The 21,451-nt window shown below is 51.3% G+C and overlaps 2 protein-coding genes and 1 pseudogene across 7 annotated transcripts; all 3 read left to right on the forward strand.

The window, feature by feature from the left end:
• The first annotated feature begins 4,420 nt into the window (after positions 1-4,420).
• On the forward strand, positions 4,421-12,682 carry LOC128789175 (mas-related G-protein coupled receptor member A1-like). Of its 2 annotated transcripts, XM_053944780.1 has the most exons (3): positions 4,421-4,927; positions 9,363-9,479; positions 11,506-12,682. In XM_053944780.1, the coding sequence occupies exon 3, from the start codon at positions 11,617-11,619 to the stop codon at positions 12,595-12,597; it is 981 nt and encodes a 326-aa protein (XP_053800755.1). In that variant the 5' UTR covers positions 4,421-4,927; positions 9,363-9,479; positions 11,506-11,616; the 3' UTR covers positions 12,598-12,682. The 2 variants fall into 2 exon arrangements, with proteins under 2 accessions (XP_053800755.1, XP_053800754.1); XM_053944779.1 differs by lacking the exon at positions 9,363-9,479.
• On the forward strand, positions 6,518-8,650 carry LOC128789705 (mas-related G-protein coupled receptor member H-like; annotated as a pseudogene).
• Positions 12,683-14,319: 1,637 nt separating the features above from the next.
• Positions 14,320-17,569, forward strand: LOC128789177 (uncharacterized). 5 transcript variants are annotated; one of them, XM_053944785.1, is made up of 3 exons: positions 14,320-15,294; positions 15,540-15,655; positions 15,956-17,569. In XM_053944785.1, the coding sequence occupies exons 2-3, from the start codon at positions 15,650-15,652 to the stop codon at positions 16,619-16,621; spliced, it is 672 nt and encodes a 223-aa protein (XP_053800760.1). In that variant the 5' UTR covers positions 14,320-15,294; positions 15,540-15,649; the 3' UTR covers positions 16,622-17,569. The 5 variants fall into 5 exon arrangements, with proteins under 5 accessions (XP_053800760.1, XP_053800761.1, XP_053800758.1 ...); XM_053944786.1 differs by lacking the exon at positions 15,540-15,655 and having other exon boundaries at positions 15,191-15,294; XM_053944783.1 differs by lacking the exons at positions 14,320-15,294; positions 15,540-15,655 and having other exon boundaries at positions 15,662-17,078; positions 17,180-17,569.
• The last annotated feature ends 3,882 nt before the right edge of the window (positions 17,570-21,451 follow it).

The raw sequence follows: 21,451 nt of genomic DNA on the forward strand, positions 1-21,451 counted from the left end.
GTTGTACTCCTCTAGTTTCGGTATTTCTCCCTGATGTTAACACCTTTGTTAGAACCCTTTGTACCTAGTAAGTTGAACCCTCTTTGTCCCCTTCACGGCGCCGGGTAGTTCAGCCGCTGCTCCCCAAGATGACTTCCTGATTCCAAGAACGCCTAGCGCCTATTGCATATTAATCACCAGACCCCAGCAGTGGACCAAAAGTGGACTTAGACCATAAGCTAAGGTAGGGACCGCACAACAACCCACATCTACTTGATAAAAAAGTCTCAAAAGAATCAGAGAAAGCCTTCAACACCCCTGGAGCCAATCGCTATGACTACAGAGGGGTCCGAACGAAGTAACCCCCTTAGAACGAGCCACAAGTGGAGTCTTTGGATGTATCCTCCGAGGGTGAAAACTCTGACCCTGCCGTAATCGTCTGCCCCTCCTCTGGGACGCTGACTCACCCGGGAGTGGCGGCAGCGGTGTCCCGAACCCCGAACCCCCACCCCCTTAAGCTATCCTTTCAATAAAGGCCTTATCAAGAAAGGAGCACAAGGTCTCCTGGCCAGTTTATTTTCTTCAGGAGGACACGGGGTTATAACTGTTAAAGTTGCTAAGGCTTGTGCTCAGCAGAAGGCCCTGAGGGAAAGGCACAGCTGCAGGCTGGGCGGGCGGGAGTCGCCTGAGGGCTGAGAGGCTGTCAGGATTGAGGGGAGAGTCAGCTGGGAGTGAGACTGTGATTGGCTGGAGGGACACGTGGACAGCACATGAGCAGAAAGCTGATTGGATGTTAGAACACGTGGACAGTGTATGAACAGGAAGGTGATTGGGTGTTAGGACACATGGACAGCAGCACTGCAGCTGAGGCAGCCAATGGGTGCCCGTCTTCTGTTAGTTCTGTGCGGCCTTGGGTTGGTTTCAGTTATGTCAGGTTGAGATTAAAGGCTTAAAAAGGGGCAAGTTTTTACAATGAAGTCATCTCCTTTGGATGCGTAAGGGGGTTCGTGTCGCTGTGTTCCAATTGCTACAACTGACCACAGAATTTCTTGATTAAAAAACATCTAGGCTTCACTGCAGAGCCTGTCTCTGGTGAACAATCTCCAAAATGGCTCAATTCCTTATTCTATCCCATTCTAAAGCCTCTGCCTTGTCTGTGAGGAGGGCAGTACCTGTCTCATACCAGAGCCCTTCCTAAGGCACGTGCCTGCAATGGTTGGGATGATGTTGGCAGTGCCAGGATCTCCTCATTTCTCCTGGGAGAGACCTGGGCAGCAGCCACATCTCTCGCTCGGGGGGAAGTTGTCCCTCCTTTTCCCACTGCCTTAAATCCACGGGAAACCAACATGCCAATGCTTCTGGAATGGGAAGTGAGTTTGAAAACCATGGGTGCTGAGTCAGGCTTTGGAGACACACATGAGGTTAAACACCTAAGGAGTATTTAACAGAATTGTTAATAATTAACAGAAGAGAGAGACTTTGACATCTGAGAGGGTTTTTCTCTCCCTGCCTCTCTTTTCCTGTCCATTGCAAAGCAGAAACCCTCCATGGTGCAACCTCTTGTTCAGGGAAGAACAACTCAGACAGGGGTCTCACCCAAAGCAAGCACAGGAGGATCATGATCCTCCAATGTACTTTTTCTACTTCCCAGCACATTCCTTGCCTCCAGTGTCACCCAGGCCTCTCCCTATCTGAGCTTCCTTTCAAAAGAGCAAAGATTTCAAAGCAAAAGGTTTCTGGTGGCAGAAGGAGAGATGGAATGAGATGATCTCTAAGGTTCCTTCCTACTCAAACTGTTCCATGAGGATTCCCCACATCATTCATCGTCCACCCCAGGCAGGAGTTCCCCAGCTGCACACATCACCAGCCTGACAGAGCTCTAGGAGCATTTGCACAATGCTGTCAGGCACAGGCTGGGATTGTTGGGATGTCCTGTGCAGGGCCAGGAGCTCAACTCCACGATCTTTGTGAGTCCCTTCCAACTTTGGATACTTTAAGGTTCTATTTTATGCTGACTCTCCTTCATGATGATTCCACTTGATGATGATTCCACTGTGTTGTCCCCATTCCCTGGCTCTGGCAAATCCTCAAAAGCCCTCTGGAAGGCAACACTAACAGAGGAAGGGAATTCCTTTGCACAGCTCCCAGCCAGGAAGTAAATCAGAGGGTGGGCACTGCTGTTGGCCAAGGAGCCGGAGCACAGCCCCGTTCCCACCATTCCACACAGGCACAGCAGCAGCAGCGTGACGGGCACTTTGCTCCAGTGCCTGTTGTCACACTTGGTCCAGTTGTCGTGGTTCTCCTCATTCCAGCTCCCGTTGGATGCCTTCCCACCGGGCTGGTTCCAGCAGGCAGGGCTGGCTCCCTCCATGGCAGGGGACAAAGTGCTCATTGTGACACCTCTGCTGCTTCTCCTTGCCCTCACACAGCTGGAGAGGGGAAAAACAGAGACACCACAGCAACGCTGTTGTCCCCCAAATGTGGCTTTTCCCATCTTTTCCCACCCACAGCTTCCATGTGGAGCAGCACAGGGAGAGGTGAGGGAAAAGACAGAAGGCAAGTAGGATGTGGGAGCCTGGTCTGGTGTACATGGCACAAAAGCCAGGGAGGCACCTCCTTCCTGATGTGGACAGGACACAACTGGAGGAGGAAAACAACTGGAGAAGGAGAGGATTGCCCATGGAGATATCAGAGAGCAAATGGCTTTGGGATGGGTCTGACCTGCACTCTCAGGTGTCAGTTGATATCACTGAGCTGCTGGATTCCATCAGCAGGACACTCATTTAAAATTCCCTCCCTTTTCCCACAGTATTTATTGCTTTCAATACCCTACAGATCTCAATTCTCTGCCCAGAATTAATAACCAGGTTCCACCCAATGAGGGGGCACTGACTAAGGTGAAAGAGAAGAGTCTGACCTTGTTTCCTCTCGCAGCCTGGAGAACTTCACCGCAGTGCACTCACATCACCTCACACACACAAGCTGCTGTCCCTGGGGCGGGATCTTCAGGAGCTTCCCTGGAATGGTCATTTGGGAAAGGGCAGCGAAGCCCGCGGGGTGAGCCCGAGCAGCGTCCGGCGCGGGCTCTGTCCCAGCTCCTGCCACAGCCCCCTGTTCTCCGTGCTGGCTCGTGTTCTCCAGGGCTCTCACAAACAGGGAACTAGTCCAGAGCCTGGGACAGGATCAGGGCTCTGCTTCTCATCTGCCCTTGACTCTGTCCAGGAAATGAACAGGAGAGAGCCTCAGCAACCAGACCTATGGCAAAAGTAGTTTGTCTCCATGTCAGCTTCTTCCATTTTTAAAGGAACCCAAATCCCAAAATCTTGTCTTTTGAACAGCCTGAACTTGTCCAGTCTCATTCCTGGGCTGGATCCTTAGGACCCTGCATTACAAATGTCATGTGAAACTTTGATTTCTGGTTCAAATCTAGTTTTCCCACTTGTATACAGCAATTTCAGTGGCACTGGACCTTCACCACGCAGTTTCCAAGAGGATGCATGCAATAATCAATTCTGTGCCTGAGATGGAGCACAGGCACACAGCTGAGGGATGATTTAGGATTTCAGCAATGTCATTTCTGCTGAGAAGAGGCAAATCAATGCTGCTCTCTTGGCTTTAATCCTTAGAAAGCTGCAGGTTTCCCCTGAGTCATCTTCCACACTCCCTTGGCAGTCAGACAGCAGCCTACAGGGAATTCCAAGGAATTCCTAGAAAGCTCAGATGAGATGATTCCTGACCAGACTGACATGTGCCACAGGGATCTGGGATGCTCCTCTGGGAAACTGCTGGCCCTGGGACCAGAACTGTCACCTCTCTTTCCTGCTGACACCGTGTTTCTGTCCCCAGCTATGGAATCACACATCCCCTCACCAGGCCAGTCCTTTCAAGGGCAAACACTTCATGATCCAGGAGCTAATGGGGCTCCAGGAGAGTTGGAGAGGGACTTTGGACAAGGGCATGGAGCGACAGGACAAGGGGGAATGGCTTCCCACTGACAGAGGCTGGGTTCAGCCTGGATATTGGGAAGAAATCCTTCCCTGTGAGGGTGGGGAGGCCCTGGCACAGGTTGCCCAGAGGGGTGGGGTCAGGTAAAAACAAACACTAATGCTCCCATGTCTGAGGAGGAGGAGGAGGATGAGCCCTAATGAAGGGCTGGAAAGAGGATCACAGCAGCCCAAAATCTGGTCCCTAATAGCTTTCATTGCATCATCAAGGGGATTGGCAGTAATTAGGGTGGGCTCCAAGTGCTGATAACCAGGCTGCAAACAACTGAGTGCTGTCCTTCCCTTGGGCTGTGTCAGCCTGCATTGGAATGGCAGAAATGGGAATTCTCAGCTCAGATGGCTTTCTTGGAGCCAGGGAAGTTTTTGGCAAGGATCCCAGACCTCTTCCCAGAATGGGAGTTGTTTCTGAGAAGCAATCAGATGCTTGCACAGTGCTGTGAGCACTTGCAGCACTGTCAGCATTGCAGTGCCACCAGCAGCTCTCTGCTGCTGGAGGGACAACAACCCCTCAGGGTAGGGAAATGAGGAATGGTAGAAACCTGCTGAGAGAGGGAAAGCGTTTGGAGAATGTCCCATTCGAAAGATTGTTTCTTATCAGGGGGAAATCAGGAGCCATTCAAAGAAATCTGCAAGTCGAGCCACTTCCTCTGTGACAGGAAAAAAAAGTCAAGACAAATAAATGAGAGGAAGTCAAATTCTGACGTAGCCAAAGATTAAATTTCCGATTCACCCGCCAAGCCTTGCGAAACAATGGCAGGACAGGGAACAGAGAGAGCCAGCAGGACGGGAATGGGGAGCTCCTGTTGAGCTGGGCACTTTCTCCTTCATGTCACTGACCTGGGAAGAGCCACTTTAGGACATGGATCCCAAAGGAGCAAGAGGTACCAGGAAGCACCGCTGATCTGCACAGACTCCTTTGCCTGCTGCTGCCCCACAGGGAACAGGTCAGTGGAATGTTTTCCTTCCTCCCTAACCCACCTTCCTCTCCTCCAGCAGCTGCTCTGTTCCTGCCACCCTCTCCCGGTGACCGCAGTGCCCTCCCCATGTCCTCTCTCTTCTCCTGTGCATCCCGTCTGTGTCCTAATTCTGAAATGGGTCTGAACAAACTTTCTAACACAATGCAAAGCATGAGGAAGCAGGAATTCTTTACCTGCACAGGACACAGAAGGATCTCTTTTTGTATTGTGTGTATGATGACAATTCACAACAGGATATTAACGCATTATATCCACATGTCGGCATTGAAAAGTTTTTCTTATCTAATACATAAACACCATTTTCCTAGAACTCATTTCCATGCATCCACCTCCTCCTGGAAGTCCTTTTATGGTCCTGGAGGTTTATGAAGAGGGGTCTCTCTGGTGGTCATTTTCACTGATTGCTGCCATATTAAAGGTGACTTTGCCTTGAACTTTTCCTCTGGCCATGCACTGTTGCTTCTTGTTCCAGAACTTGCCCCAAAACCACTGCAGGTCTCCTCATCTGTTTCTGTCCTGCTTCCTGCCATGTTTGTCACCCTGTGTGCTAGCCTTTACATCCTGTGAGAAACAACCAGCCACTGTTTAAAATGTTTAAAGATTTATTAAACCTTAACAAAAAATACAGGAAAAGGTCTAAATAAGGAGAAACAGGTTGGGAGCTTCCCTCGTGGCTGCCTTCCACATGGCTGGCTCGTCTTCAGGATGGAGGCTTCACCTTTGATACCCAGGGGGTTGCATCAGCTAAAGCTGGCCCCTCCCAAAGTCTGTCAGTCAGCTCCTCTTTGCTGTTTATTGGTGGAGCCTGCTTTCCTGCAACTTGATTTGAGGTCAGTATTGTAAATGTAAATTCCCCACTTCCGCTGGGAAGGAATGATGATGTCTGACTCCAGTTCAGAAGGCTGAATGATTTTGTTATTATAGTTATACTATAATACATTAATAGGCTATTTAAAGGGGATACTAAAACTACAAACCTACTTGTTCTAACTACCATATCTAACTCACAACTCGTGACCCTCTTGTGAGAGTCTAGACACAGGTGGATCTGATTGGCTATCAGGCTCAAACAATCCTTACTAGAATCCAGTCAAGCAATCGCCCCAGGTAAACAATTCTCTAAACACATTCCACATGCATTAAACAAGGAGCAGAAATAGAAATTGTTTTCTCTTTCTTTTTTCTGTGCTCTTCTATGAAAAAATCTGAAAGAAAAAAGAATGTCCCTGTGACAGGTCAGCTGTTGTCATGCTGCTCCCCCCTCCACCCCAGCACCAAGCTTTTGTACAGGCCTTCTTTCTACCTGTCCTAGGTGACTCAGGCTCTCTGATGGCAACAGTACAGAGGGGAGAAAAGGGGACTATGGAGACAACAGGGGACAGCTAAACAACAGACTACAATAACACAATTATACATCAATAAAGCTTCTCTTAATATTCACACAGTATTCATCCCTTAACTGTGAGAGCCAATCATCTCATTATCCATCTATAACACATCCTTTTACATTTTGGCCACTTTACTTTTGAACAACTTCAGAAGAACTGAAAATGTTTATTCTCTATGTTATTTATCAGCCTCCTGCTAACCAGCCCAACCCTCCCACCCCACCATTCCCACCACCCTCCTCCCCTGCACATCTCACTCCTCCCCACTGAATCCTTCCCACTGCGGGGAGCTGCTCACGGTCCATCCCTGGATTCTCAAGCACTGACTCCTGAATTACCCTGGCAACAACCAGGGGCCACATCCCACCGCCTGCCCAGCGTCCACCCATGGGGATGAGCACTATGTCCCCCCCTGCCATCTCACCCACTGAAGGGGACAATCTCTGAGAGGTAGATGTCACCAATGTGGCCATACGCAGTGGGACACTGCTCATCTGCCTCTGTGGGCTGGCTGGGAATGGAGCTGTCCTCTGGGTCCTCAGATTCTGCATCCAGAGGGACACCATCAAACCCATCACTGCCTGCATCCTTGACCTGGTCATCATCAACTTCCTCTTCCTCATCTTCATGGTTCCCCTCCACTCAGCTCTTCCTGCTGCAGCATTTGTCCTGCTCTGCCATTGAACTGAATGGGCACAGAGACTTGCTCCTTTGTAATGCCTTTATTATGAAATCAGCTCTGGGTGGGGGCCCGAGGGGCCGCGCGCACCGCCGCTGCTCCCTTTGGCGACGTGGAGGAGGAGGATGTCAGCTTTGCTGCATAGCAGAGCTGGGGCTTCCGTCCTCACGGGCGTGCCTAGGAAGCCACTTTTGGGCTTGTTGTCTAAGGTCCTCACTCTGGTCCAGTTCTGGTTAGGTTGTGGTGAGAGCTTAGAATTATGCTGCTGAAATAGTAGGACAGTCCTCAGGCTGGACAAGTCACTTGGTCTCTTGACCTGGAGGTTGGCTCGTTTTTCTAGGGTGTTATTCTGTTGGATGGGACTGATTTACATATACGCTTGTGACGTTATCCTGGCGCCATTTCGGGAAGCACCGACGGAAAAAAATGGTGCAGTAAGGTAGCTAACAATATGAGTAACAAACGTGGTAATTAACAGGTAACAATTAATAAGCATGGTAACTAACATTTAACAATTTACTTATAAACTTGTTTATAACACCATCATGTCTCCAGCATATATAAGCTTCCTTTTCCTCCTCTTCCTGCTGTTCTACAGCCTAGGGCTGTAGTGGCTGACGGCCATCAGCATCGAGAGGTGCAGGTCCATCCTCTGCCCACGTGGGCTCTTCTGCCACCTTCCCCAGCACCTCTCATGGGTGCTGGTGAGTCCCGTGCTCTGCGCCCTTTCCATCACTGTCATCGCTGCCATTTCTGCAGTGACTTCCCTGTGCAAGTCACAGGAACACAAGCTCTGCTGGGGGCTCTCATCTCCCTCTACGTCCTCAACTGCCTCGTCTTTGCTCCATCCGTGGTCATTTCCTGCACAATCCTCTTCATTCATTTCAAGGGTAGCTTCCAGCAGCAGCAATTCGAGAGGCTCAACATCATTGTCTTCCTCACTGTGCTCCTCACTCTTCCCCTCAGTCTCTGGAATTTCCTGCAGCAGCTCGGCTACACCACTGTGTCCCCCCAGGCTGTTCTGCTGCTCGCTGCATGCACAGCACCATCAACCCCTTCATCTACTTCTCAGTTACAAAGTGCTGGAGGTGCTGCTCCAAGGAGTCCCTCAGGGAGTGTCTCCAGAAGGTCTCTGAGGCGCCAGAAGGAAGCACTGCCCCCAGTAATGATGCCAGCAGGGATACGGGGGGCTGAGCCTGTTGAATCCTTCAACTGCCCCGATGCAGGACCATGGGGCAATGGCTGAGGGTTTCCTTGAGCCACCAGATTACTAAATTTCCATGATATCACTGTCCTGCTCCGTATTCCTGCAGGAGAAGGCAGCAGGGGCATTGCCAAGGGCTATGTGTGAGAAATGCTCTGCGGGAAGCAGATTGGAGCAGGGCTTTGCTCCTCCCTCGCGGGTCCTAGAGCACTGTTTCCCAAACGGATCCTTCCCAACATGGCTGTGATCCCAAAATTCCCCCTGGCACTTGGTTCCTGTATTCCACTGCGGTCTGATGTCAATAAACAGCACCATTAACCCTGAGCTGCTTTTGCTCCCTCTGCCAGCGCTTCCTGGCTTCCTCTGGCTCCTGCTGCCAGCCAGGAATGTGACTGGAGGGAGGGGACAGAGAGGTAGTTAGCCAGGAATTTTGTGATTGTTTCGAAATTTCATAATGAACTATGTTTAATTAGTCGGAGCATATTTGACTGTGTTTTTTTAGCTGGTTTTGATTTAGCTATGTCTTGGCTGAGTGCCAGTAGAAAACTCTATCGACCCATAGCCCTTAGAGAACTTATTCAATAGTCAGGAGAACAAAATTCAATAAAGTATTTTTTAACAGTTAACAAATAACTAGAAATTAATTGGACATCATAGAATGAGAATGATATCTTGAGAGAATTAGGAATTCAGAGGCCTATAGACACCAGAAGAATTTGCTAATAAATTGCAAGAGATAAATTGCAGTGGCAGTAAAAGAGCCATTTCCTAGGCTTGTACACCTCAGAAAACTTAATCAATGGTAATTGTCTAACCATGACATCAAATTTAATAAAGCATTTTTTAGCTGGAAAAAAAAAAAACCTGGTTATGTACTAAACTAATAAAGACAACATATTTTGGAAGTAATTAAAAGAAACAAAACACTCATTCCGTGAAATAATAAATTGGGAGCCATTTAGGAGTATCTGTAAAAATCTTGGATATTATGGTGCAAAAAAATTCCTGAAATGTGTTGTTTCTTTGAACCTGTCTATAGTACATAAATTTCCAAAATGTTCACCATTTTGACTCAAAAGTGTTACTAGTCTAAAATGCTTTTGCCGTTAGACTTAAACTTCTTGGTTTCAGAGGGGACACACCCATGGCTTGTGCTCCCTGGAGCAACCACGATCGGCAGTGCCCAGAGCTGGGCTGGCACCGGCACAGCTCGCCAGGACACCATGGCCATGGGGCTCAGCATTCCCTGTGAGTGCTCCGTGAGTGTCACAGCAAAGATCTCCCCAGAGATCTTGAATTTTTAATTGTGTGAGCCAGGCGCAAAGGTCTCTCTGCCTTCAGAAATTCTTCTTCTCCAGTGCCTTCAGCTGCTCCCTCAGCAGGCTCAGATGGTGCAGCAGCAAGGAGAGGAGGAGGCCGTGGTCCTCAGCACGGCCACCCCCTTCCAGGGGCAGGGTGACACCTGTGATTGTCACCATGGGCTCCATGGGGCATCACCCTGCTCCCTGCGGCTTCACTGAGATCACCAGCCCCACCACATCCACACCTTTTCTCCAGCCCCACCACATCCACACCTTTTCTCCAGTCCCACCACATCCGACACCTTCCCACCACATCCTCCCACCAGCACCATCATGTCCCACACCTCCCACACCAAACTCCCATCCCACTCCCCATGCAGCCCACCCACCTCCCATCCTTCCCATCCCTCCCAGCCCCATGTCTGAGGCTCCAGTCCCTCCCCACAGGCTGCTCACCCCAGGCTGCCCTGTAAGGCTTTGGGGCAATGTTTCCCCTGCAGACGCCCCTTCCGAGCTCCATCCCTCCTGTCCAGCCCCCCAACCTCCTTTGGAGAGAAACAAGAGGCAGTAGAGGGATGGCTCCACTGGTGTGCATTGGCGTGGAGAAGCATGGAATTGCCAGGAGGAGTGGAAACACTGCTGGGGATCCTGTGTGGGGCAGGAGAGGAGCAGGGATGTCTGGAGGGGAAGGCAGCGTGGGGGGAATTTCTAGAGGATGTCAGAGGGGGGCTGGATGCCTTAGGATTTTCGCCTTTATGTTTTTCAAATCCTGTACTGCATTAGTGCATAACTTTAAACTCCATGGAAAGTATTTGTTAACTGTCTTCACATTTTGGTCAGACAAAACAATCCCTCTAGGCCTGAAATTCAAGCACACTCTACTGCCTCAGGCCCCAAAAAGTATAGACAAAAGTGAATTGGGTGTGGAGCAAACTGCGGGTAAATTACTTCATTACCTGAAGCTGTAATTGGGGGATTCACCCCAGATTTGTAAATGGACCAAACTTATATCTGTCTGAAAACCTCGTGACCATTGTCCATTTTGGGTGTAGCCCCTCTCAGAGGCTTTGACTGCCAAGGGGTACCTTTTGAAGGCCTTTGATAAATACCCACTTTCATTCTCTTCACCTTGTCTAGCCTCTGTTCTGGGAAGCCACCCCAAGGCATCAGGCAGGCAGGGGCTGGAGGGGCCAGGAGGGGTCTGGGTGCCACCAATCCCAAATCTCCCACTGGACGGCAGCAGAGCCAACAGGTCACACTTGCATCCAGGGAGTGGCCTCCAACTGGGAAACCAGCGGGATGGGATGGGATGGGATGGGATGGGATGGGATGGGATGGGATGGGATGGGATGGGATGGGATGGGATGGGAGGGGGAGTGAGGCAGAGATGGGGATAAGGAGTGATACCAAAATGAGACAGAATAAAGTTCCTAACACCAACTAATGCTGTTAGCAAGGGAGGTATTAGGCAGCAGGACACACAAAAGATTCTCTCTTTATTTCCATGTGTGTTGTGCGACTTTACAACATCATTTTTATCCACTGTAACCATTCATAGACATTAAAAATTTTTCTTATCTAGTACACAAGCACCATTTTCCTGGAACTCATTTCCATGCATCCACTTCCTACTGGGAGTCCTTTGATGCTCTTGGAGGATCCTTCAGAAGGGGTCTCCGGTGCTCATATTTGCTGAGTGCTGTGATATTAAAGGTGACCTTGCCTTGAAATTTTCCTTTGGCTCCAGGCACAATTATCAGCCTGGGTCCACATTTTTACAGACTTTTATATTTTCCCTACTTAAGGGGCCACTTATCTTTGAGCAATTTCAGGGAAGGTGATAATGTTTATTCTCTCTTATTTATCAAGCCCCTGCAAACCAGCCCAAACCTCTTAACTCCCTCTCCCACCATTTCCACTGCCCTCCTGCCCTGCACATCTCACCCATCCCCATTTAATCCTTCCCTCTGCAGGGAGCTGCTGAGGAGCTGCGTGGTCCATCCCTGGATTCTCCAAGCACTGACTCCCCATCCACTCTGACCACAGCCAGGGGCCACATCCCACCGCCTGCCCAGCGTCCATCCATGGAGGTGAGCACCGTGTCCCCATCTCCCACCTCACCGACCGACGGACCTGGTCAGTGTGAGACCAATGTCTCCAACGTGGCCACAGACCTTGTGACGCTGCTCTTCGGCCTCTGTGGGCTGGTTGGGAACGGGGCTTTCCTCTGGCTCCTCCAAATTAATTCCATCACCGACTTTGTGGCATTCAACCAGGCCAGCATCGACTTCCTCTTCCTCATCTTCATGGTTCCCTCCACCCTGCTCTTCCTGCTGGCAGAGGTTTCCTGCTCTGCTAAAATGCCCCCAATATATCTGAGCTTGCTGTCCCAGCTGTCACTGTTCACCTACACCATGGGGCTCTACCAGCTGATGTTCATCAGCATCGAGAGGTGCAGGTCCATCCTCTGCCTGTTTTTCTGCACTGGGCAACGTTCTGAGCACCTGCGGTGGGTGGTGATGAGTGGCCTGTTCTGGGCTTTGTTCTTTGTTGTCACCGCTGTCAATCCCACAGTGACTTCCCTGTGCCAGTCACACGAGCAGGAGCAATGCCAGGTGGCTCTCACCTCCAGGTACGCCCTCAACCTTTTCCTAGTTGCTGTACCCCTGCTCATTTCCAGCACAATCCTCTTCATTCATTTCAAGCCCAGCTCCCAGCAGCAGCAATACAAGAGGCTCGACATCGTGATTGTCCTCGTTGCACTCCTCAGTCTGCCCCTCAGTCTCTGCTCTTTCCTGCAGCAGCTCGGTTACACGGTTGTGCCCTCCCACACGGTTTTCCTGCTCACCTGCATCACCAGCAGCATCAAACCCTTCATCTGCTTCTTGGTGGGGAGCTGGAAGAGAGACTGCTCCATGGGGAGCTGCTGGAGACACTGCTCCATGGGAAGCTGCAGGAGGCACTCCTCCATGCAGTCCCTAGGGAAGGCGCTCCACAGGGTGTTTGAGCAGCCAAATGAAAACACTGCTTGCAGCAATGATCCCAACATGGACTCAGTGCTCTGACCCTTCCACTGCACTGCTGAGAGACTCTGGGACAGTGGCTGATGGATCCCTTGAGTCACCTGAATAATAAACATCTAAAGTGTCACCCTCCCTGTGCTGGTGCATCCCCCACCCCCTTTCCAGGCCACTATGGGCTCTGATTCGTGCTTGGGAGGCCTCAGCCTTGAGGAGCAGCCCCTGGGCTCAGCTCCTCTGGCACTGATCAGAAACACCCTCTGCTCCCAGGAACTGCTGCTGGCCAACGACCCCCTGGGCTTTTATCAACAGCCTTGGGAATTATTTCACTTCCCTGAATGCCACACCATCCCTGCTCCCACACTTTCACAGAAGGATGCCAGCCCAAAGTGTGGCCAGGGTGAAACATTGCTGTGGCTGAAGCCCATCCCTTGGGGCCCTGTAAGCAGCGGTCCAAAAGGAGACCCTTGGAGCTCTCCTGGGCCCAGCAGCGCTGACCAGAAGCTCCCTGGCAGTGGGGCCTCTCCGAGCTGGGATCTCTCCCGTCTGCTGCCCTCGGGTGATGCCCCAACGCCGACGGCTCCTGGGCCGATCCCCCAGCGCTCGAGGCCCAAGCCTTGGCACAGTGAGGAGATGCAAACGGATCCGCAGTGAGCATTTCACTGCCTCCCAGGGGAATTTCTCACAGGCACCTTGCACTGACTCTTTCTCTCTGTGTGCACACACCTGTGCATCTGCTCTGGCAAATGTGGGGGAGATGCTGCTCTCTCAGGTGTTCCAGTACCTGAGACATCTGAGTGAGTCAGGCCTGGAAGCAAGGTTAAGGCATGAGATACCATTGCAGCTAAATGCAGTTCATGTTATTTCCTTGCTAAATTGTTTACTTCAAGGTACAAAAGCAGGAATGGCTGGGAGAAGCAGAGACACTGCTCATGGTCCCAGGTGGAGCAGGGCAGGAGCAGGGCTGTTGTAGCGGAAAAGGCGGCCCTGGGTTGGGACTGGAGGTTGTCAGAGGGTCCAGAAGAGTCAGAGGGTTCTGGTAGGATCTGGAGGAGGTTGGGAATGGAAGGTTTTGGATGCTGCTCATCCCAAATATCCGGACTGGAGGGCAGCAGAGCCCAATGGGCAGCACTTCAAGGCAGGGAGCGGCCACGGGATGGGATGGGATGGCATGGGATGGGATGGGATGGGATGGGATGGGATGGCATGGGATGGGATTTGGGAGTGATACTGAAAGCAGCCAGAATAAACTTTCCAACACAATGGGAACAATTAGGAATCAGGAATTCTTTACCTCCACAGGACACACAGAAGGATCTCTCCTTAATTCTGCTTGGGGAGAGACTTTACAACAGGGTTTTTTTGCGTCATAACCACAAAGAGTTACTAAAGTGTCTTTCTTATTAAATGCATAAATATCACATTCCTAGGACTCATTTCCATGAATTTGCCTCCTTCTCCAAGTCCTTTCCTTGTCTTGGAGGATCATTCCCAGGGGGCTCTGGTGATCACATTCACTGAGTGCTGAGATATTAAAGGTGACCTTGCCTTGAACTTTTGCTTTGGCCACGTGCTTTTGCTTCTTGTTACAGAACTTGCTCCAAAACCACTGCAAGCCATCTGTTTCTGAAGTGGCTTCAGCCACGTTTATCATCCTATGCTCTCCTGCTGTGCCCTGGGGAGCTGGACTTTCCTCCTGTCTCCTTGGTCCAAGAACTCCATAGCCAGGAGGAGCAGAGGCACTTCCTGAGGTCCCAGGTGGAGAGGGGGAAGATCGGGGATGTTCGGGGCTGACCGGGCCCCAGGGATGGTCTGGGATGTTGCAGGTGCTTTCAGAGGGGTCAGGAGAGGGTCGGAGCAGGTTGGAGGGGCTCTGGATGCCAGCAATCCCAAAACTCCCCACTGGAGGAGAGCAGAGCCTGACAGGCCACGCTCCAAGTCGGGGAGCGGCTCCATCTGGGAAACCTAAGGGATGTGATAGGATGGGGTGAGGATGGAGAGCAGGGATAGGGACGGGAATGGGGATTGGAATGGGGATGGGGAGCAGGGATGAGGATGGGATGGGGATAGGAGGAGGAAGCAGCTCAGCTGTACTTCCTCAGCCCAGAGCACATTTTGGCAATGATGTCAGAGCCCTTCCGGAACAGGAATTGTTTCTGAGAAGCACCCAGCTGCCTCACCTACACTGGCAGCACTGCCAGCATTCCAGTGCCACCAGCACCAGCAGCCTCCCTCTGCTGCTGGAGGGACCATGAACCCTCAGGGAAGAGAAACAAGGAATAGTAGAAACTTATGTGGAGCAGGACGGCAGTTGGAGAATGGTCCATTCTGCAGGGAAGGAGGGTTTCTCATCAGGAGGGAAAGAGGAGCCAATCACAAAAATCTTCATTTAGAGCACCTGACAAAAGCCACTTCCTCTGAAGAAAAAAAAAAAAAACCAAAACCCACCAAGATAAATATCTCTGAGGAACTGAATTTCTGAAGCAGGCAAAGTTACAATTTTTCACTCACCCACTCCCCCATTTGTCCACCGAGCCTTTGGGAACAATATCAGGACAGGGCACAGAGAGGAGACAGAGGGATGGGAGCGAGGAACTCCTGGTGATCTGAGCACTTTCTCCTTCATGTCACTGACCTGGCAGGAGCCACTTTAGGACATGGATCCCAAAGGAGCAAGAGGTACCAGGAAGCACCGCTGATCTGCACAGACCCCTTTGCCTGCTGCTGCCCAACAGGGAACAGGTCAGTGGAATGTCTTCCTTCCTCCCTACCCCACCTTCCTCTCCTCCAGCAGCTGCTCTGTTCCTGCCACCCTCTCCCAGTGACCGCAGTGCCCTCCCCATGTCATCCATCCACTGTGCTGCACTTTCCTTCTGCATCCCCTGCTGAACAACCCACCCTCCGACCTCCCTCTCCCACTCCAAAATTTCCACTTCCCTCCTCCCCTGCACATCGCACCCCTCCCCACTGAATCCTTCCCGATGCAGGGACCTGCTGAGGATCCGCATGGTCCATCCCTGGATTCTCCAAGCACTGACTCCCCATCCCCTCTGACCACAGCCAGGGTCACATCCCACCGCCTGCCCATCATCCATCCATGGAGGTGAGCACCGTGTCCCCTCCTCCCCCATCACCCTCTGAACGAGATGATCTGTGGGAGACAGATGTCACCAGTGTGGCCATACACAGTGTGACACTGCTCATCTGCCTCTGTGGGCTGGCTGGGAACGGGGCTGTCCTCTGCCTCCTCAACCTGAAAATCTACAACTATGGCATCCTTAACCTGTCTGTCATTGACCTCCTCTTCCTCCTCTTTGCATTCATCTTCGCCCTCCTCTTCCTGATGGAGTACATGTCCTGCTCTCCTATCATGCCTTTGATATATGTGAACTTCCTTTTCCAGCTCCCAATGATCTCCTTCAGCTGGGGGCTGTTCAGGCTGATGATGAGCAGTACTGTGCTGGATATGTGCGACTTCTGCAAGCTCTGCTGCCACTGCAGCCTACCTCGGTGCCTGTTTTGGGTGGTGGATAGCATCCAATACTGCGCCTTCTTTGCTCTCTTTGCTGTCATTCCCCCAGTGACATTCCTGTGCCCGTCACACCAGCAGGGGCACTGCCTGGCAGCTCTCATCTCCATGCACACCGTCATCCTGCTCCTCCTGGCTGCACCCATGCTCGTTTCCAGCATAATCCTCCTCAATAATGCCAAGTGTGGCTCCCAGCAGCAGCAACCCAAGAGGTGCAACATCATTATTGTCTTCACTGTGCTCCTCACTCTCCTCCTCAGCCTCTGGAATTTCCTGCAGCAGCTCGGCTACACGTTTGTACCCTCCCAGGTGGTTTTCCTGCTCGCCTGCATCAACAGCAGCATCAAACCCTTCATCTGTTTCTTGGCAGGGAGGTGCTGGAGGCCCTGCTCCATGGGGTCCCTCTGGCTGTCCCTCCAGAGGGTCTTTGAATACCAGAAAAAAAAAACTGCGCGTAGAAATGATGCCCCAGGGCCACAGTGGTCTGAGCCTGTTGATCCTTTCCACTGCTCTGCTGAACAACCCCTGGAGAGTGGCTGAAGGTTTCCTTGAGCCTTGAGACCCCTGATTAATCAATATCCACGGGATCACCCTCCCCATGGTGGTGTATTCATGCAGGTAAAGGGAGCAAGAGCATTGTCTTAGGTGATTTTTGGAGCCATGTGGATCCAAGCAGTGCAGCTGGGCTCAGTGCTCTTCCCCAGCTCTATTCACCATGGAATGACCCTCATGGCCTTGGCCCCTGGGAATGAACTCCATCTCCTTTGGCTCAGCAGATGAGTTTCATGGTGTCTTCAGGGACCTCTTGCCTGCAAGGAAGGGGACACCTTAAAGCCACGGGGACACACCCAGCACGGGATGGCAGTGATTTCCCAAATCCCTGCAGGGCTGCTTCCATCTCGATGGCAGGAGAGGGGTTGGGATCACACAGAGCATCCTTCCCCTTCTGTCCAGCAGAGTCAGCCCTGCATTCCCAGCGGATGGGAAGGGACACCAGGTAGGGCTGCAGAGCTGGGGAGGGACAGCAACATTCCCTTATCCTTTCAGTGGGAATTTCTCACATTCTTTAATTCCAGAATTAAATCCTTCTGACTAAAGTGCAGGGTCAATAGTGAACTCCACTGAACTCCTTTGGTGCCTGTGACCAAAAAGAGCTTGAAACATGGAAATTCCCATCACCAGATGCCTGGACCATTTAATGGCACAGAAATCAGGGGGTTATGCTGCTCTTCTGCAGAATGGGGCCATCCTCTGCTTCCGCAGCATCAATGTCCAAGGAAGGCCTTGACCACCTCCATCCTGAACCTGGCCACCCTCAGGAGGAGCCGAACAGCGACCCTGCACAGCAGCTTCAGCCACAGTCCAGCCTGTACTGATCTTTGGCATTCTGTAACTAGCCCTAAGTTAACTCTGCATTTATGGTTTTTTTTAATCCATTGTGGTAAAACTGATCACAGAAGTTGCTGAATAAACAACATCCAGGCATAACTGCAGAGCCTGTCTCTGGTGAACACTCTCCAAAATGGCTCAATTCCTTATTTTATCCCATTCTGTGAGGAGGGCAGTACCTGTCTCATACAAGAGCCCTTCCTAAGGCACGTGCCATCAATGGTTGGGATTATGTTGGCAGTGCCAGGATCTCCTCATTTCTCCTGGGAGAGACCTGGAAGCAGCCACATCTCTTGCTCGGGGGAAGTTGTCCCTCCTTTTCTCACTGCCTTAAATTCAGGGGAAAACAACGTGCCACTGCTTCTGAAAAGGGAAGTGAGTTTGAAAGCTATGGGTGCTGAGTCAGGCTTTGGAGACACACATGAGGTTAAACAACTAAGGAGTATTGATTAATAGAGCTGTTAATAATTAACAGAAGAGAGAGACTTTGACATCTGAGAGGGTTTTTCTCTCCCTGCCTCTCTTTTCCTGTCCATTGCAAAGCAGAAACCCTCCATGGTGCAACCTCTTGTTCAGGGAAGAACAACTCAGACAGGGGTCTCACCCAAAGCAAGCACAGGAGGATCATGATCCTCCAATGTACTTTTTCTACTTCCCAGCACATTCCTTGCCTCCAGTGTCACCCAGGCCTCTCCCTATCTGAGCTTCCTTTCAAAAGAGCAAAGATTTCAAAGCAAAAGGTTTCTGGTGTGTCCATGCCCATGGCAGAAGGAGAGATGGAATGAGATGATCTCTAAGGCTCCTTCCTACCCAAACTGTTCCATGAGGATTCCCCACATCATTCATCGTCCACCCCAGGCAGGAGTTCCCCAGCTGCACACAGCACCAGCCTGACAGAGCTCTAGGAGCATTTGCACAATGCTGTCAGGCACAGGCTGGGATTGTTGGGATGTCCTGTGCAGGGCCAGGAGCTCAACTCCACGATCTTTGTGAGTCCCTTCCAACTTTGGATACTTTAAGGTTCTATTTTATGCTGACTCTCCTTCATGATGATTCCACTAGATGATGATTCCACTGTGTTGTCCCCATTCCCTGGCTCTGGCAAATCCTCAAAAGCCCTCTGGAAGGCAACACTAACAGAGGAGGGGAATTCCTTTGCACAGCTCCCAGCCAGGAAGTAAATCAGAGGGTGGATTTACTTTTACGCTGCTGTTGGCCAAGGAGCCGGAGCACAGCCCCGTTCCCACCATTCCACACAGGCACAGCAGCAGCAGCGTGACGGGCACTTTGCTCCAGTGCCTGTTGTCACACTTGGTCCAGTTGTCGTGGTTCTCCTCATTCCAGCTCCCGTTGGATGCCTTCCCACCGGGCTGGTTCCAGCAGGCAGGGCTGGCTCCCTCCATGGCAGGGGACAAAGTGCTCATTGTGACACCTCTGCTGCTTCTCCTTGCCCTCACACAGCTGGAGAGGGGAAAAACAGAGACACCACAGCAACGCTGTTGTCCCCCAAATGTGGCTTTTCCCATCTTTTCCCACCCACAGCTTCCATGTGGAGCAGCACAGGGAGAGGTGAGGGAAAAGACAGAAGGCAAGTAGGATGTGGGAGCCTGGTCTGGTGTACATGGCACAAAAGCCAGGGAGGCACCTCCTTCCTGCCTGTGGACAGGACACAACTGGAGGAGGAAAACAACTGGAGAAGGAGAGGATTGCCCATGGAGATATCAGAGAGCAAATGGCTTTGGGATGGGTCTGAACTGCACTCTCAGGTGTCAGTTGATATCACTGAGCTGCTGGATTCCATCAGCAGGACACTCATTTAAAATTCCCTCCCTTTTCCCACAGTATTTATTGCTTTCAATACCCTACAGATCTCAATTCTCTGCCCAGAATTAATAACCAGGTTCCACCCAATGAGGGGGCACTGACTAAGGTGAAAGAGAAGAGTCTGACCTTGTTTCCTCTCGCAGCCTGGAGAACTTCACCGCAGTGCACTCACATCACCTCACACACACCAGCTGCTGTCCCTGGGGCGGGATCTTCAGGAGCTTCCCTGGAATGGTCACTTGGGAGAGGGGAGCTGTTGGGGAAGATGAAATACGAAAGCCCTATAAATATGATGGCCTCGCAAAAGAGTCAGAAAATACAGATATTGAGATGAGAACAAGATTTGAAATACCAAACCTTAATTACTGAGCATCTTGAAAACAATAATACAGCCAAGCTGAAAGCAATCCCCCCTTCTGATAGATCCAAAGGCCAAATGGAATGTTCTGTCTCACCCCCCAATGTATGGTTCATCCCACACCTGTAACCCTCCCCTGAAGTATCTGATGTCTGTAACCCCATTGGCCCAAGTCCTGTCCCAGCACACCTTGAAGCCCCCTGATAAGGTGTGGCCGAGGGACCGAACGCTCTCTTGGACCTTCCTCTTGGGACGCTCACCTGGAACCCTCTCTCTCTCTCTCCCCGCTCTCCCTGGGCCTGCAACTCCAAGCAGGGCCCTTCACCCCTTATAATAAACCACATGTTCTAAAGACCTGGCTTCAGAGATCCTTCATCACCACCCATCCAAACCATCCAGGAGCCCAGCAGTCCCCGCAGGGAGCGAAGCCCGCGGGGTGAGCCCGAGCAGCGTCCGGCGCGGGCTCTGTCCCAGCTCCTGCCACAGCCCCCTGTTCTCCGTGCTGGCTCGTGTTCTCCAGGGCTCTCACAAACAGGGAACTAGTCCAGAGCCTGGGACTCTGGACTTGACTCTGTCCAGGAAATGAACAGGAGAGAGCCTCAGCAACCAGACCTATGGCAAAAGTAGTTTGTCTCCATGTCAGCTTCTTCCATTTTTAAAGGAACCCAAATCCCAAAATCTTGTCTTTTGAACAGCCTGAACTTGTCCAGTCTCATTCCTGGGCTGGATCCTTAGGACCCTGCATTACAAATGTCATGTGAAACTTTGATTTCTGGTTCAAATCTAGTTTTCCCACTTGTATACAGCAATTTCAGTGGCACTGGACCTTCACCACGCAGTTTCCAAGAGGATGCATGCAATAATCAATTCTGTGCCTGAGATGGAGCACAGGCACACAGCTGAGGGATGATTTAGGATTTCAGCAATGTCATTTCTGCTGAGAAGAGGCAAATCAATGCTGCTCTCTTGGCTTTAATCCTTAGAAAGTTGCAGGTTTCCCCTGAGTCATCTTCCACACTCCCTTGGCAGTCAGACAGCAGCCTACAGGGAATTCCAAGGAATTCCTAGAAAGCTCAGATGAGATGATTCCTGACCAGACTGACATGTGCCACAGGGATTTGGGATGCTCCTCTGGGAAACTGCTGGCCCTGGGACCAGAACTGTCACCTCTCTTTCCTGCTGACACCGTGTTTCTGTCCCCAGCTATGGAATCACACATCCCCTCACCAGGCCAGTCCTTTCAAGGGCAAACACTTCATGATCCAGGAGCTAATGGGGCTCCAGGAGAGTTGGAGAGGGACTTTGGACAAGGGCATGGAGCGACAGGACAAGGGGGAATGGCTTCCCACTGACAGAGGCTGGGTTCAGCCTGGATATTGGGAAGAAATCCTTCCCTGTGAGGGTGGGGAGGCCCTGGCACAGGTTGCCCAGAGGGGTGGGGTCAGGTAAAAACAAACACTAATGCTCCCATGTCTGAGGAGGAGGAGGAGGATGAGCCCTAATGAAGGGCTGGAAAGAGGATCACAGCAGCCCAAAATCTGGTCCCTAATAGCTTTCATTGCATCATCAAGGGGATTGGCAGTAATTAGGGTGGGCTCCAAGTGCTGATAACCAGGCTGCAAACAACTGAGTGCTGTCCTTCCCTTGGGCTGTGTCAGCCTGCATTGGAATGGCAGAAATGGGAATTCTCAGCTCAGATGGCTTTCTTGGAGCCAGGGAAGTTTTTGGCAAGGATCCCAGACCTCTTCCCAGAATGGGAGTTGTTTCTGAGAAGCAATCAGATGCTTGCACAGTGCTGT

The sequence above is a fragment of the Vidua chalybeata genome, chromosome 6 (assembly GCF_026979565.1).
Source record: "Vidua chalybeata isolate OUT-0048 chromosome 6, bVidCha1 merged haplotype, whole genome shotgun sequence".
NCBI lineage: Eukaryota > Metazoa > Chordata > Aves > Passeriformes > Viduidae > Vidua > Vidua chalybeata.

Coding starts and splice junctions, on each gene's coding strand:
- LOC128789177 (XM_053944783.1), top strand. CDS start 15,896: ATGGAGTACATGTCCTGCTCTCCTATCATGCCTTTGATATATGTGAAC.
- LOC128789175 (XM_053944780.1), top strand. CDS start 11,617: ATGGAGGTGAGCACCGTGTCCCCATCTCCCACCTCACCGACCGACGGA.